Here is a 13,602-nt window from a genome sequence, read left to right on the forward strand (position 1 = left end):
CTCACAGAAAGACAAGACAGAAATCTCTCACTTAAATGTTTTCAGGGAACTAATTAATTAATTGACACATTTTTTTTTGTCAAACTAAACGGGAATCCTTATCTCATCTTCAAATGTCTTCTTTTATCTGGCCTACAGTCCAAAAAACATTTGTTTCTATCATAAAAAAGTGTGACTTCAGTAATTAGCCGACTATTAGATGTGTTGGCTATTAATTTGTCGAATGACTAATCATTTAATTGACTCACAAATCCGGATCTTGTTGTTTTAGTGTGTTTTATTCCTACAAATCACTTCACTGGCAGTGACATCAATGAACTGTTTAACAGCTGCAGTGTGATGAGTTGTGTGGTAGAGTTATGACTTTAGGCTAAAGTGTGTTAAGTATTACATGTAATCTTAGACTTTATTATTCTGTGCCTTTATAATCTCCATTAATTTGCCCATTTTTATGTATCCAAATGTTTACCCTTCAGGTATCTGCTTTGTTCTCTAGCTCTGCATAAATGTACGTTTAGTGCTGACTGTAACCCTTTATTGTAGAATAATCAGGATAAAAATGAACATTGTGTGTGTGTGTGTGTGTGTGTGTGTGTGTGTGTGTGTGTGTGTGTGTGTGTGTGTGTGTGTGTGTGTGTGTGTGTGTGACAAAAAGATAATTAACGTCGTGTTACTGACTATTTTCACAAACTTTCACAGCCACCTGCATTTAAGAGGAGGATTGGACTGAAAACCCCCCATCACAAAAGTAATTTTCCCTCTGACACACATAGAAGTTTAATCTGAGTCATGTAGGAGCCGTAAGGAAAAAGGAAAAGGAAGTCCTACGATAAAAAATCTGAAAACCCAACGTTGTCGGGCCACTTCAAACTAATCTGAAGTTAATGTTTGTCTGTATTCCTTCATTTTAGTCAGTAACAGAAATGAGATGTTCACAAGTCTTGAAAATCACAACAGACTGCAACAAGTTTCAAATGTACGGAAAGTTTAAAAGTAAAACTCACCTGAGCTTTAAAAGAACTCGAGAACTTTTGTGTGTAAAAGTTCTGTGACACAAAGAGGGGCCCCGTTTAAGCAGGTTAACAAAAGCCTAATATCAAAGGGAATTGAATCAACTCATTGAACTCAGTCTGGAGACAAACACAAAAGAAAAACAGGAAAACATGTCTGAATGTGTGTTGACTCAGCATGGCTAATAATAAATGAGAATAGTTTGGAATAATTAAATGAAATTGTACCCGGGAGCATCACCATTTAAATGCTGAACTCCTCTGTATGAAACTTTTCTCCCACAAATCCATGCAAAGGTACCAAAGTGTCCTTAATGCAGGAAAATGTGTCCAAATGTCCTGATGGACGACCTTTAAATGTGATCATGTCTGCATACTCGTTTTGAAGACACCTTTTTTTCTTTGTCCTTATTCTAAACCATGTCACGAAATTCCTCCCTCACTTTTTCATCTGCAGTGACCATTTTCCCTCCACAAAAGAAGAAAACAGTCAGTTTTAAGAAAAGACTTAAATACGGGTGCAGTGTAAGAGGAACAAGTTTACCGATAACAAAGGGAATAAGAAAGATGGTAAAATTGTCAGTATCTGTATATGTTCTCAGTCTGAATGGCATGGAAAGAAAGAAATGGACTTCTTTACTTTAACTTCAATAATGGACTATTTTTGAATTCCAAATGTTGTTCTTTATGAATACTATATTTTCAGCGTGTTATCTTCTTTTAATCCCATTTTTAATCCTCTCTCCTCAATTACACACCCCTCATACATGCAAGTTTGTTTTCTACAGCAACATTTATACCCCCCCCCCCCCCACCCCTTTTAAATCTTGAACTTCTGTGTAGTTAATACATAAATTGTTCTTTTTGGAATAAGCTACATTCGCGTGTCTGTTACCTGAGACGCTTTTATGAATGAAAGTTTGATTGACTTGTTGCTGAGGGGGTCGGGAAAGGGGGTCGGGGATGGGGGGTGTTAAACAAACCTCAGTGCCGCAGCAGGTCACGACTCACCGCGGGCACGCGCCCCGCCCACTTCTTTTCGCTGAGTTTATAACGGGACGCGGCCGACCGCAGAGTGACCACTCCACGCTGCTGCAGCCGGTACAAGTTTGAAGGAGAAGCTGTGAAGGAGCCACATGTACTGGGACACTTCGATCAAAGCAGGAGACAGAAGCGCCGACTCCAAAGTAAAGGTAAGCTCGGTCATTTAAACTCAAATATATTTTAACGCGACACAAAATGAGCAGCAAGTGTCGTTCATCCACAACGAGCAGTTTAGAGCGTGAACTGTGCTGCACGGATGGACGTCAGCTGACAGAAAACTGCAGGATTCTTGGCTTTTCCGATTTTTTTAAAAATGTATTTATTCCCTAATTATTCATCGAGATAAACACCAGTGGGAAACGTTACAGCCCCACTCGCGTGATTCTAAACTGCGTTTGTAAGTTTGAATTCATTCCCAATGGTGACAAAAAGTTGTAATCATATGACCGCAGATGGAGGTTTGCCAGAGCGGATACTACACAGAAGACTTCAGGACGCAGGAAGTGCCAGCTGGTTTCGACTTTGCATCTTATGGTGAGTTTAGTGGATCCCTCTGATGTTGCTTCATCTGGCTTTCCTGCTGATCCTGGTGCACGGCGCTGAAACTCTCAGACACATCAGACACAGGTTTTTTTTTATGTTTGTGCGATCTGTTTCCTCTGAAGCCGAGCGGCTGAAGGACAGAGGAAACATGTTCGCAGACAGTGTCATCACATCTGTCAGAGCTTTCCCTGCGAGTCCTTGACACGCCCGTGATTATGTGTGTGTGAAATTGTCTGAATGGGCTGAGATCTGCAAAGACAGAGAGACGCAGGGTGGTCAGGTTAAAGACGGTCTCTGTGTTGCACTCCCCTCTCTGTCTTTCCTAATCCTTTCCTCCAGACTTCCTCCTCCAACAGATTTAGAGCCCTCGCCCCCCACTCCCCATCCCTCCATCACTACTCTGTCACACTCCCTCCGCTGGCGTTTCCTCCCCCTCCCTGCCTTGTTTCCTCCAAGCTGCCTCCATCCATAGAACTGAAAAAACCTGGGGGGCCTTTTTTTCTTTTTTCTCATGTCCCACGTCACGATTTCAGCCCAACTCCAAAGTCTAACTTATAGATTTCTCCCACAATTCTTCTCTCCATGACTTTTTCTGCAGAACTGAGCTTTGATTAACCTCCTTCTTAAAGCACCACACTGGCATTTTAGCATAGTCTTTCATATTTACAGCAAACTATACATTCATAGCAGATTTTGAGTTCATGTTTTGTATTTGTTTGCCTTAATATAATCATAAAATCAGCTTAAAGATAATGCAGCTAACTTGCTCTTACTGCTGGATCAAAGTTATCCTTATGAGGCTATAAGCAGCAGAGGGCTGGTGGTGCCTTCAGTGCCAAAGAGTTTACAGTGTCATCACATCTGTTAAGTCATAAGAAAAAAAAATCCACCTTAAAAACAAACATAATTTAAACATTTGCAAAAGAAAGTAAAGTCACGGATCACCTTAGTCTATCAGGAATTAAGCGTTTTGCAAATAGGTCTTGCTTACTCAGCTGTAAGTACAGCTGTGTAAGCAAGACAAACTTTGTTTTACAAAAAAGTATTTCAACCCTTTACTAAATTAAAAAGTGTAATCTTAATTATGTAGCCTAATATTAGGTTTATCCTCATTGTTTGCTCATTATAGCAAATCTTATACATATATTATGTATAAGATGCCCCCCAGACACAAAGAGCAGTGTCATCCTGTGCTGCAAAAAAACTGCTGTAAAATGAATTAGTTTAAGGTTTGCACGATTAAACAGGTAATCCTGTATCGGCTTGGTGCTTTAAAAAGAGCTGTGCTTCCCTGCTGTCTTCACCATCCTTCACTGACTCCATCTGTCTGTATTATGTTGAACCTCCAGACTACCCTGGTGAAGACCTGTCTTTTCTGTTAGACAGTAAAGCGCCCGGACAGCAGCAGCAATACGCGGCAGACAGCGGCTACCCGGAGCCGCCAAAAGCTTCCCATCCTTATGGCACCAAAGGTAAAAAGAAAAACGTGTTTTGGTATACTTTGCTTGCTTATTAAAGTCAAATATTTTTGACTTATCTTGTATTTTTTGCTCTTTTACCTTCAGTGAGTGACGCTGCCCTCTTCAGCCTGGATACATACCAGGAGTTCAACTGGTGGGCCTCGTATCCACAAGGTGAGCGTCTCACGTTCACTGATGCTACGTGTGAAATAACTCTAAAGGAGACCTATAGTGTTCATATGTTTTATTCGAGAACACCAGAGAGTTGCTTTTTGAGTAGCTACTTTTTAAAAACAGATATTTGTGTGTATCTCCTCTTTGTGACATCACACAGAACCATGAGCAGAAAAAAATCTTCTGGAACTGAGCTTCCAGAGCAGATTAAAGCCCGAGCTTACAGGGCTTATTTGTGCATACACTGACCTCATTTAAAGTTGACTTTAAGGGAATTGTGTTTGTGACTAACTCTCTCCTGGTGCACAGATGGACTGGCAGTGGACCAGTCACAAACTGGATACCAGGAGTCTCCTCAGACATACCAGAACTTGGTGCCCCAGACCGGACAGTTCAGCCCTGCCGTGGAAGGCAGCCACAGCCCCTTCCTCACAGGAGCAGGATCAAACTCAGTACAAAGTAAGACATTTCACTCGTGGGTTAAAACCAAACACTTTTCCAGTGACCTGATCTTTGTAGTTCAGTGTGTGATTCTTCTGTTTGGTGCAGGCGAAACAGATCAGAGCTACTTTGACTCGGATGCACAGAGACAGTCCTCGTCCTTTTGGTCTGAATATCAGTCCCCCAACTTAGCTGCACCTCCATCACACCCATCTATGGCCTCATGTCCCTCAAACCCCGGCCTCCAGTCCTCAGAGCAGTACTGCCCCCGTGTGGTGAAACGAAAAAACACCCCTCCACAGAGGCTGGACAGGGAGGGGCAGATGACAGGAATGTCGGCTTATCCAGGTTAGAGTTTGCTTCTTTTCCTCTTTGTATAATGACACATGGATTACACATTACAGCGCCAGCTACTTACTTTGACCTCATTCATTTATCTACAAACTCTTCATTCAGGTTCCGGTCCAATCCAGCTGTGGCAGTTTTTACTGGAGCTTCTGCTGGACTCTGCCTGCCGCACTTTCATCTCCTGGACTGGAGACGGATGGGAGTTCAAGATGTCTGACCCCACAGAGGTAAGAATCCTGTTTTAGACAAAGCCACTGTTGAGCACTACATGGAACCGATAAAAGGTTATTTCTTACCTGCTTCACAAAACTTTCCATTTGAGTGTGTCTTTGTACTTTGGGGAGAAACGTTGATCACATTTAAGAAAGTCAGGCCGGGAATCACTTGTTTTCCTAAAAATGGAGCCGCTGGTGTTGAAACTTTGTACCATTTAACAGAGCAATGACTGGATGGGGGCCCCTGTTCATATTACCTGCAGTGCTGATGCTGCTCATCCTGGTACTTATAGAGCCAGATTGACAGGGGGCAGAAACGAGCATTGCACAGCTTTACTGAAAGGTGTGAGGATTCATTTATGTGGGAATAAAATGATAGAAGACAGAATCTGCTTATGTTACTGCTTTACACAAACATGTAATGCATTTGAATAAACACTTGGATTCTTCTGTTTTTAGAAGCACTTAAATAAATCATCTTACTTATTATAAACTTTAACAGATTTTTTTATTAGTACATTTACTTAATTACATTACTCATTTCTATTGTATTTTTCTGAGCATGTGTTTGCTGGTGATCCCACAGGTGGCGAAGCGCTGGGGTCAGTGCAAGAACAAACCAAAGATGAACTACGAGAAGCTGAGCCGTGGCCTGCGTTACTACTACCACAAAAACATCATCCATAAGACGGCGGGCAAGCGCTACGTCTACCGCTTCGTCTGTGACGTGCAGGGCATGCTGGGGAAGTCAGCACAGGAGGTCCTGAGCAGTATGAACGTTTTACCCACAAACACAGAGTCCTGGCAGTGCTCTGGGGTATCGACAGCCTCTGATCACAGCAGTGAAACGTGGGTTTCACAGTAGGGGCCGACCCCAGGAGCCTCGGTGCTGCTGGCTGACAGACCTGAACGTTTTGAGTACTTCAGCCTTCAAAGTGAACTCTGCTTCCTCAAGCCTCGTGGAAGAGGACGAACTTGATGTAGGCAGTTTACAGATGCTGCATTTCAGGGAATAATAATTAAAAGTATATAGATCCATAGTGCAGCCAATATTTAATGACATCATATCATATTTTCTTAAATGTTTCTATAAAAAGAGCTACTTGACCTCAGGTTGTTTTAAGTGCAGCACAGACACCAGCCAGGGGTATTTTAAGCACTCGGGTTACTTGTACTTTGTTCCTCTGGGGTTGTTATGTTTGATAGTTTGTTTGTTTGTTTTCTAAAGAAAGAATGGATTTGTAAATAGTGTTTATATGAACCCTATGTAGAGTTTTGTGCATTTATATTATTATTATTATTATTTTCTAAATACAAAACTCGTGTCTACCTCTGTTGATACTCTGAATAACAAACTGGCGGTTTTCAGGCACTTGCTGTGAAGGTTTCAGTGACGTGTGATGGTTGTCTGATGTAAATAAACTGTATATAAACGTGTTGAATTAAAGTCTTCTTTTATAAAATTAGGCTGGGGGAATTAATGATACTGCAGCTCCCCCTGGTGGACAAAGAGGGATTCATGCGTCTACAACTAATTTAAAAAAAGAGAACTTTTTAAAAATTCAACAATTTTGAAAGATTTATCTTATATATGTTTTTTTTTCTCATTTTCAAAATCAAATCAGAATCAAATAGAATCAAATCACTTAAATTATACTTTTCAAGTTAATCTACTTTGAGCTAATTCGGATTTCTAATCTAATAATTTCAAACTGTTCAGATCTTTGATCAGAACTAGAGGGAGAACCCTGAATGTTCCTAAGAGCCCCCTTTTATACTCATTTGGCCATATGCATCACTTCCTTGCTCCCCTTCGTCTTATATGACTTGCTCCGTGAGTTCTATCCTGCTCTTTTCTCTTTGTTTGGCTTTGCACTGGCGTAACTTAACAGAAAGATCGAATCACTTCACCACAATGGTTCCTTTTGTCATCTATATCATATACTTCATTGTAAACTATTAGTCATGACACATAGCTCTCCTCTACACAAGATTCCTTTATAAGACAACAGTATCGGTATCAGCAACACTGCCCTTTATTTACTTTGTATCAAATTGATACCAAAATGTGCAGTATGGCATATACAGGCTATTAGCGGGATATACACAACATGTCAAGTTTCAGCCCCCAGGAAAACAACGTAAACATACTACATACTTACAAAACATAAGGAAATGTGTCTTGTGGTCATTTGTTTATTTGCTACTTGGCAATAAATCGTATACTATTGGAAAGCCTTTTTATGTCCCCCTAAATGGCGCCACGTTTGTAAGGAAAATGCATTAGATAATTATTTGATGCCCTTGTTATTGATCAAGAATGCAAATCTGACATTTATAACACCTTGTACATTTTTCATTTTACAGGACCCATGTAATTATGGGACATTTTCACCCCACACATGGATTAGAAAATATTCCACCCACAAAATACTAAAACACGTGTCCATGTTTGAGGAAAAAGCGGACAGAACAGCTCTTTATTTTCATTGTACAACGACATTATGGCAAGTTGATGTTGTTGGGTTTTTTTGTTTGTTTTGTCTTAAATACATAAAATGAAGTTATACATTTTGTAACCGCGGTCTGGCAAGGAAGGAACACCAAGCAGGTTCAGCGGGCATGTGGTGTGGATGTTGGCCGGACAACTCGGAGGCCAGTCAGTTAAATACACTGTTCCAAAAAATAGTAATGTCAAAGTATCTTACTGTATATTTTAAAGCGTTGTAGCCTGCTGTCTTTCTAGAATATCATTAAATTTACATAAGTAGACTGATTTTACATGTCAAAGGTAAAATAACATAACATCACTGTAAATATAGTAAAAACACAATTTACTTGTTTTTTTTAAAATATATTTTTTGTACATGTGCATATTTAGATTGTTAAAATACATTCACAAATGTATCGTGATTTCACAAATATCTGTCCGTTATTTGAAAGATTGAACTGTTGAATTCAAATGTAATGCTATGGAAAAGTATATAACACGATTCCTATAAGCTTGTGTTACTTCACATAAGTATTATTATCATTGCTGTTTAGGGCGATCGTGGTTCAAGAATTGGCAGTTCGCTTGTGATCAGAAGATTGCCGGTTCGGGCCCCGGCTCGGACACTCTCGGTATTGTGTCCGTGGTCAAGACTCTTCACCTGCTGCCTACTGGTGATGGCCAGAGGGGCCGGTGGTGCGATATGGCAGCCTCGCCTCTGTCAGTCTATCCCAGGGGATGCAATCCATTATAATTTACACCAACTATTAACTGTATATTTCTGTACATTTACGTATTATATCATATTACCACAATCATTGACCTTGTTTATAGGTAATTTCATTGTTTGATCACGTTAAAATGTTCCTAATTTAATGTCTAAAAGCACTTGGAAAAGGCAGTATCCCATGTCAAATTAGCGCAACAAACTCGATTTTCATTACTGAAAAAAACTGTATTTTCATGAGAAAGTTATTTTCTGATATTTTAAGGTAGTATTTTGGCGCCCCAGCTGCCGGAATATTACTGTTTTATTAGGATTTGTTTTTCCCCCCCTATTTATAGATAATTTCATTGTTTAATCACATTAACATGTTCCCAATTTAATGTTTAAGATCACTTGAAAAGGCAAGATCCCATGTAAAATTAGCGCAACCCAACTGTATTGTCATTGCTGGAAATAACCATATTTTTATGAGGAAGTTGTTTTCTGTTATTTTACGGTAGTATTTTGGCGCCCCAGCTGCCGGAATATTACTGTTTTTTAAGATGTTTTTTTTTAACAGTGTAGAACAACAGACCTGGAGTTGCCCTGCTCTAAACAGATGCACGGCAGGCTGCAGCGGAACTCACATTAGGAGACTCTCCAACAACTACAATAATATTCTAGGGAGCTTGGAAAGGAAGAGAAAGAAAGGCAGAGTCCAGACGCTTTTCTTTCCAGGTTCCTTAAATGGCCTGTATTTGCATAGCGCTTTTCTAGTCCCTAAGGACCCCAAAGCGCTTTACACAACCTGTCATCCACCCATTCACACACTGGTGATGGCAGCTACAATGTAGCCACAGCCACCCTGGGGCGCACTGACAGAGGCGAGGCTGCCGGACACTGGCGCCACCGGGCCCTCTGACCACCACCAGTAGGCAACGGGTGAAGTGTCTTGCCCAAGGACACAACGACCGAGACTGTCCAAGCCGGGGCTCGAACCAGCAACCTTCCGATTACAAGGCGAACTCCCAACTCTTGAGCCACGATTGCCCCATCGCCCTTAGACTATGATGACCTGGATGACTGAGTATGGAGGACCACAAGAGCCACGCGCATCGAAATAATGGTAAATGGCCTGTATTTGTATAGCGCTTCACTAGTCCCTAAGGACCCCAAAGCGCTTTACACATCCAGTCATCCACCCATTCACACACTGGTGATGGCAGCTACATTGTAGCCACAGCCACCCTGGGGCGTACTGACAGAGGCGAGAGAATAATGGCTCTTGTGATCCTCCATAACTCAGAGCCTCCACAGACGTGCTACAATAATAGGACGAAACCCCCTAGCGGCGCTATACCATGTGGTTGTTAGGATTTATAAAATCAAACATACCAAGAAAACTGCAAACCAATGCACAATATGAGTCGACAGATCTACTCACACAGGCGTTGTTGGTGGATCCCTACAGCAAGTCTTACTGTACTTGGAACATGACCCCACTGTTATCGTAAGACAGACAGAGTGTGTTCCAGATGTTTGCTGCTGTGTGTGTTCCGCTTATAGCTCTTAGAGCACCCATATTTCCCAGTCGCAATAAATGCGTCTTTTTCCGGGTGCGCCTTCTAAAGTCATCTTCCTTAAAGTTCGAGACAAAAGCGTATTTTGCAGTTCAGACAGAGCTACAAGAACTTTCTGGGCCACGAAATGTCAGACAAAACTATAAAGCTTGCTTTGGTGAGCGCGCTGGAGGACATATCAAAGGAAGACTTTGAGAAGTTCTGCCACCAGCTTCTGGACCGCAGGGAAGCGCCACGCGTCAAGCGCAACAGGGTGGAAAATAAAAGCCGCCTGCAGATCGCAGACGTGCTGGTGTCCCACTTTACCGAGGAGGGGGCTCTTGGGGTGACTGTGGACCTGCTGAAAGCGATTGGATGTAGCAACGAGGCGGAAACACTCGGTGAGATCAATGTCCAAGTTTCAGTTAGTGGTCATTTGTACATCTGGATTTACACAGAAGCGTCATCACAGTTAATCACAGGGTAAAAACTAACTACAGAGATCGATGGGTAACAGAACCAGAAACAATACTGCAGACATTTTTAACCAACAATAAAAGGGTCTCATTTATTTACTTTCACTTTTAAACTTCCTAAACTGATCGCTGCTGTCATTTGGGGCTTACCGTGTCACAAAAGGGGTGAAACCAAGCAGAGGTCTCTGACTTCAATATTTGATTATGAGAAAACAAAAACAAGAGTTAATACAGTGCTGTGGAAAAGAACTGCTCCCCTTCTTGATTTCTATTTTTAATGCGTCAGATCATTAAAAATGTTAGTACTATAAAAAGATAACCAGACTAAATACAAAATGCAGTTTTAAATAATGATTTGATTTATGAAGAAAAACCTACCTGAAGCAAAACGACTTGTCCCTCATATCATATTAAATCAGGCCTGATTACTGCCAGACCAATCAAGAAATCATTTAATAGAAGCTGTCTGACAAAGTGAAGTAAGCTAAAAGATTTAAAGAAACAGCTGAGGAAAAAAAGGCACTGACATCTATCAGTCTGAAAGGTTCACAAAGCCATTTCTAAGGCTTTCAGGACTCCAGTGAACAACAGTGAGAAATTATCCACACATGGAGAAAACTTAGGACAGTGCTGAACCTGACCAGCCGACCAAAATTACTCCAAGAGTGCATCAATGACTCATCCAGGAGGTCACAGAAGAACTCAGAACATTTTCTAAAGAACTGCAGGCCTCACCTGGCTCAGTTAAGGTCAGAGGTCATGGTTCAACAAAAAAAAGAGAGAATGAGCAAAAATGGCCTCAATAGGAGAGTCCAAGGACAAAACCACTGCCAACCAAAGAAGCAAAAAAATGAAGGCTCGTCTCACGTTTACCAAAAAAAAAAAAAACCATCTGAATGATCCCCAAGACTTGTGTGAAAAACCATGTTGTATCTGGCATGAACTTAAATAGTTCAAGTTCAATCAGACTGAGATACTTTAAACATGCGGTTCATGCTGGAAACCTTCAAATATGGCCAAATTAAAGCAATTCTACAAAGAAGAGTTGGCCAGTTATTCGATTTCTGGCGCAATAACATTTTGAATTTTTTTTATTTTCTCAATCGCCCAGCATTTACACGGGTCTGGTCTGCGTTAAAATGCAGCCCTACAGTAACAAAGTGCTAAAGTTTCTTTTTGTAGCATCACACTTGAAACCAGCTTTATGCAGTAAAAACAGAGAAAAACAGAGAGAAATGACTCTCTGAATTCTTCAACCTTTTTCTAAAGTCTGTGTGATACTCCAGTGTCAGGATGTGACTCTGGACATGTGCTGACTTGCTGCTCAACAGTCAAATTTAGTTCCATGGAAATTACATAACAATGGAGAGTCTGGCCCTGCAGCTTGATAGTGCAACGTTCCAGATTTGTTTTTGTCTTTTTGAAGGGGCAGCCAACAGGGCAGCTGTAACAGCGAAATGATAAAACATATGCAACACTGATATTTTAAAATTGCAATTGTCAGAGTTTATTTTCATTCTGAAACTAAAACTGCTCTCCTGTTACACCGCTAACATGGAGGCTAACATGGAGGCTAACATGGAGGCTAACATTTTGATTCATTTGTGTTTTTCAGTCACAGAAGCCGGTGGAGGAAATTAGACATCTCAGCTGGACAGTGAGTTGATCTTTCTGTTAACTTGTTCATATAAACAACTATATGCTATCTATGATTTCTTTTATGTTTTGCAGGTGAAAGACTTCACAGCAGCTGGAAAACTGTGTGAAAGGCTCTAGTATTCACACACAAGCTCCAACTACAGATTTATTTCAAAACAATTGACTTTATAACTGTTGTGTCATTAAATTTTAATCCTAAAGAATTTCATAAAATAAATAAAATAATTTCAGAGAAACTAAAAAGATTTCATTGCGGTTCAACAGGTCCTCCTTTTAGTCATAGCTCAATGTTTTCAGTTTTTATTGTTGCCAAACTGGATCGTCCATCTGTTCAGAGGTAGCCTATCATAACATTCTACACTCTTATCAAGAATGCAGACTTGGAAGCTTTCCCAAACCCTGCTTTGAGCCAATATACACTTCAAAATCCACAGTGGACTACCTCAGAGGTTTTAAGTTGAAGGTTTAACCTTGTCTCTCACTTCCCTGAGCATAACATTGTAGAAAATCTGTTCCAAACAAAGCCACACGCAAGATGGACTGAGAATCAGAAACAGAAGAACGCAGAAGGAAGAAATCCACAAAACAAGAACTAAAAGAGACTCAACTGCTATAAAAAGGCTTTACATTGCTGTCATACTAAAGTGGTGCTTGCAAGAACTGTGGGGTCCCTAAACATCTACTTTGAGCCCTTTTTATTATTTTAAAACTGTAAAAGATGGAAATAAAGTATTCTTGCTCAGAACAGTCAAGAAATGTGTCAAGTTTATGCCTTTTGAAAACCACATCGTCTTTTACTCTCCTAGCTGTTCACACTAACTGAAACGTGGAGCTCAGAGGAAGCTCAAACGTTAGCAAATCAGTGTTAATATGCTGTTATTCTTTTTTTAAATTTAGGATATTATTATTGTTTGATGAAACTTTGTGTTTTTAATGAAGAACATGTTCTGTAATAGTAACAGTTAAACTTACAGGTTAAGTTAAATAACCAAGGTTTATGCCATAATATACGAAAAGAAAAAAAAACAGAAGCATCGTCCTACTATCATGCCTCACTTCACCTTTGAAATGATGTTCATCCTCTGCTACTTTGTATGGACACTCAAAAGCAACTGTCATAGAAATATAAAAAACAATGTTAAGGGATTTTATGCTGCTGTGGTTTTACCTGCAGAGGTGTTTTCTAGTGTCTGATTTTTGCGATTTGGCCGTCGATTTGAGGTATTTGTCATTTTTTAGTTGCCAGTTTTGCCTCTTTGTCTATTTTTCCACCTGGACACTCTTATTGTGACTTTTCCACGTCTGTTTATATAATTTACAAGAGCGATCGTGGCTCAAGAGTTGGCAGTACGTCTTGTAATCGGAAGGTTGCCGGTTCGAGCCCCGGCTCGGACAGTCTCTGTCGTTGTGTCCTTGGGCGAGACACTTCACCTGCCACCTACTGGTGTTGGCCAGAGGGGCCGATGGCGTGATATG

General features: G+C 40.6%; 1 protein-coding gene across 2 annotated transcripts; it reads left to right on the forward strand.

Moving 5' to 3' along the window:
- The first annotated feature begins 2,057 nt into the window (after positions 1–2,057).
- Positions 2,058–6,666, forward strand: etsrp (ETS1-related protein). 2 transcript variants are annotated; one of them, XM_085290435.1, is made up of 8 exons: positions 2,058–2,203; positions 2,507–2,588; positions 3,947–4,069; positions 4,163–4,231; positions 4,541–4,690; positions 4,781–5,020; positions 5,129–5,247; positions 5,822–6,666. In XM_085290435.1, exons 1-8 carry the CDS (start codon positions 2,147–2,149, stop codon positions 6,098–6,100), a joined length of 1,119 nt encoding a protein of 372 aa, XP_085146561.1. In that variant the 5' UTR covers positions 2,058–2,146; the 3' UTR covers positions 6,101–6,666. The 2 variants fall into 2 exon arrangements, with proteins under 2 accessions (XP_085146561.1, XP_085146562.1); XM_085290436.1 differs by having other exon boundaries at positions 3,980–4,069.
- The last annotated feature ends 6,936 nt before the right edge of the window (positions 6,667–13,602 follow it).

This window comes from Mchenga conophoros, linkage group LG11 (assembly GCF_057382185.1).
Source record: "Mchenga conophoros isolate Kocher_MC1m ecotype Shallow Benthic linkage group LG11, M_conophoros_male_GT1.1, whole genome shotgun sequence".
In the NCBI taxonomy this organism is placed as follows: domain Eukaryota; kingdom Metazoa; phylum Chordata; class Actinopteri; order Cichliformes; family Cichlidae; genus Mchenga; species Mchenga conophoros.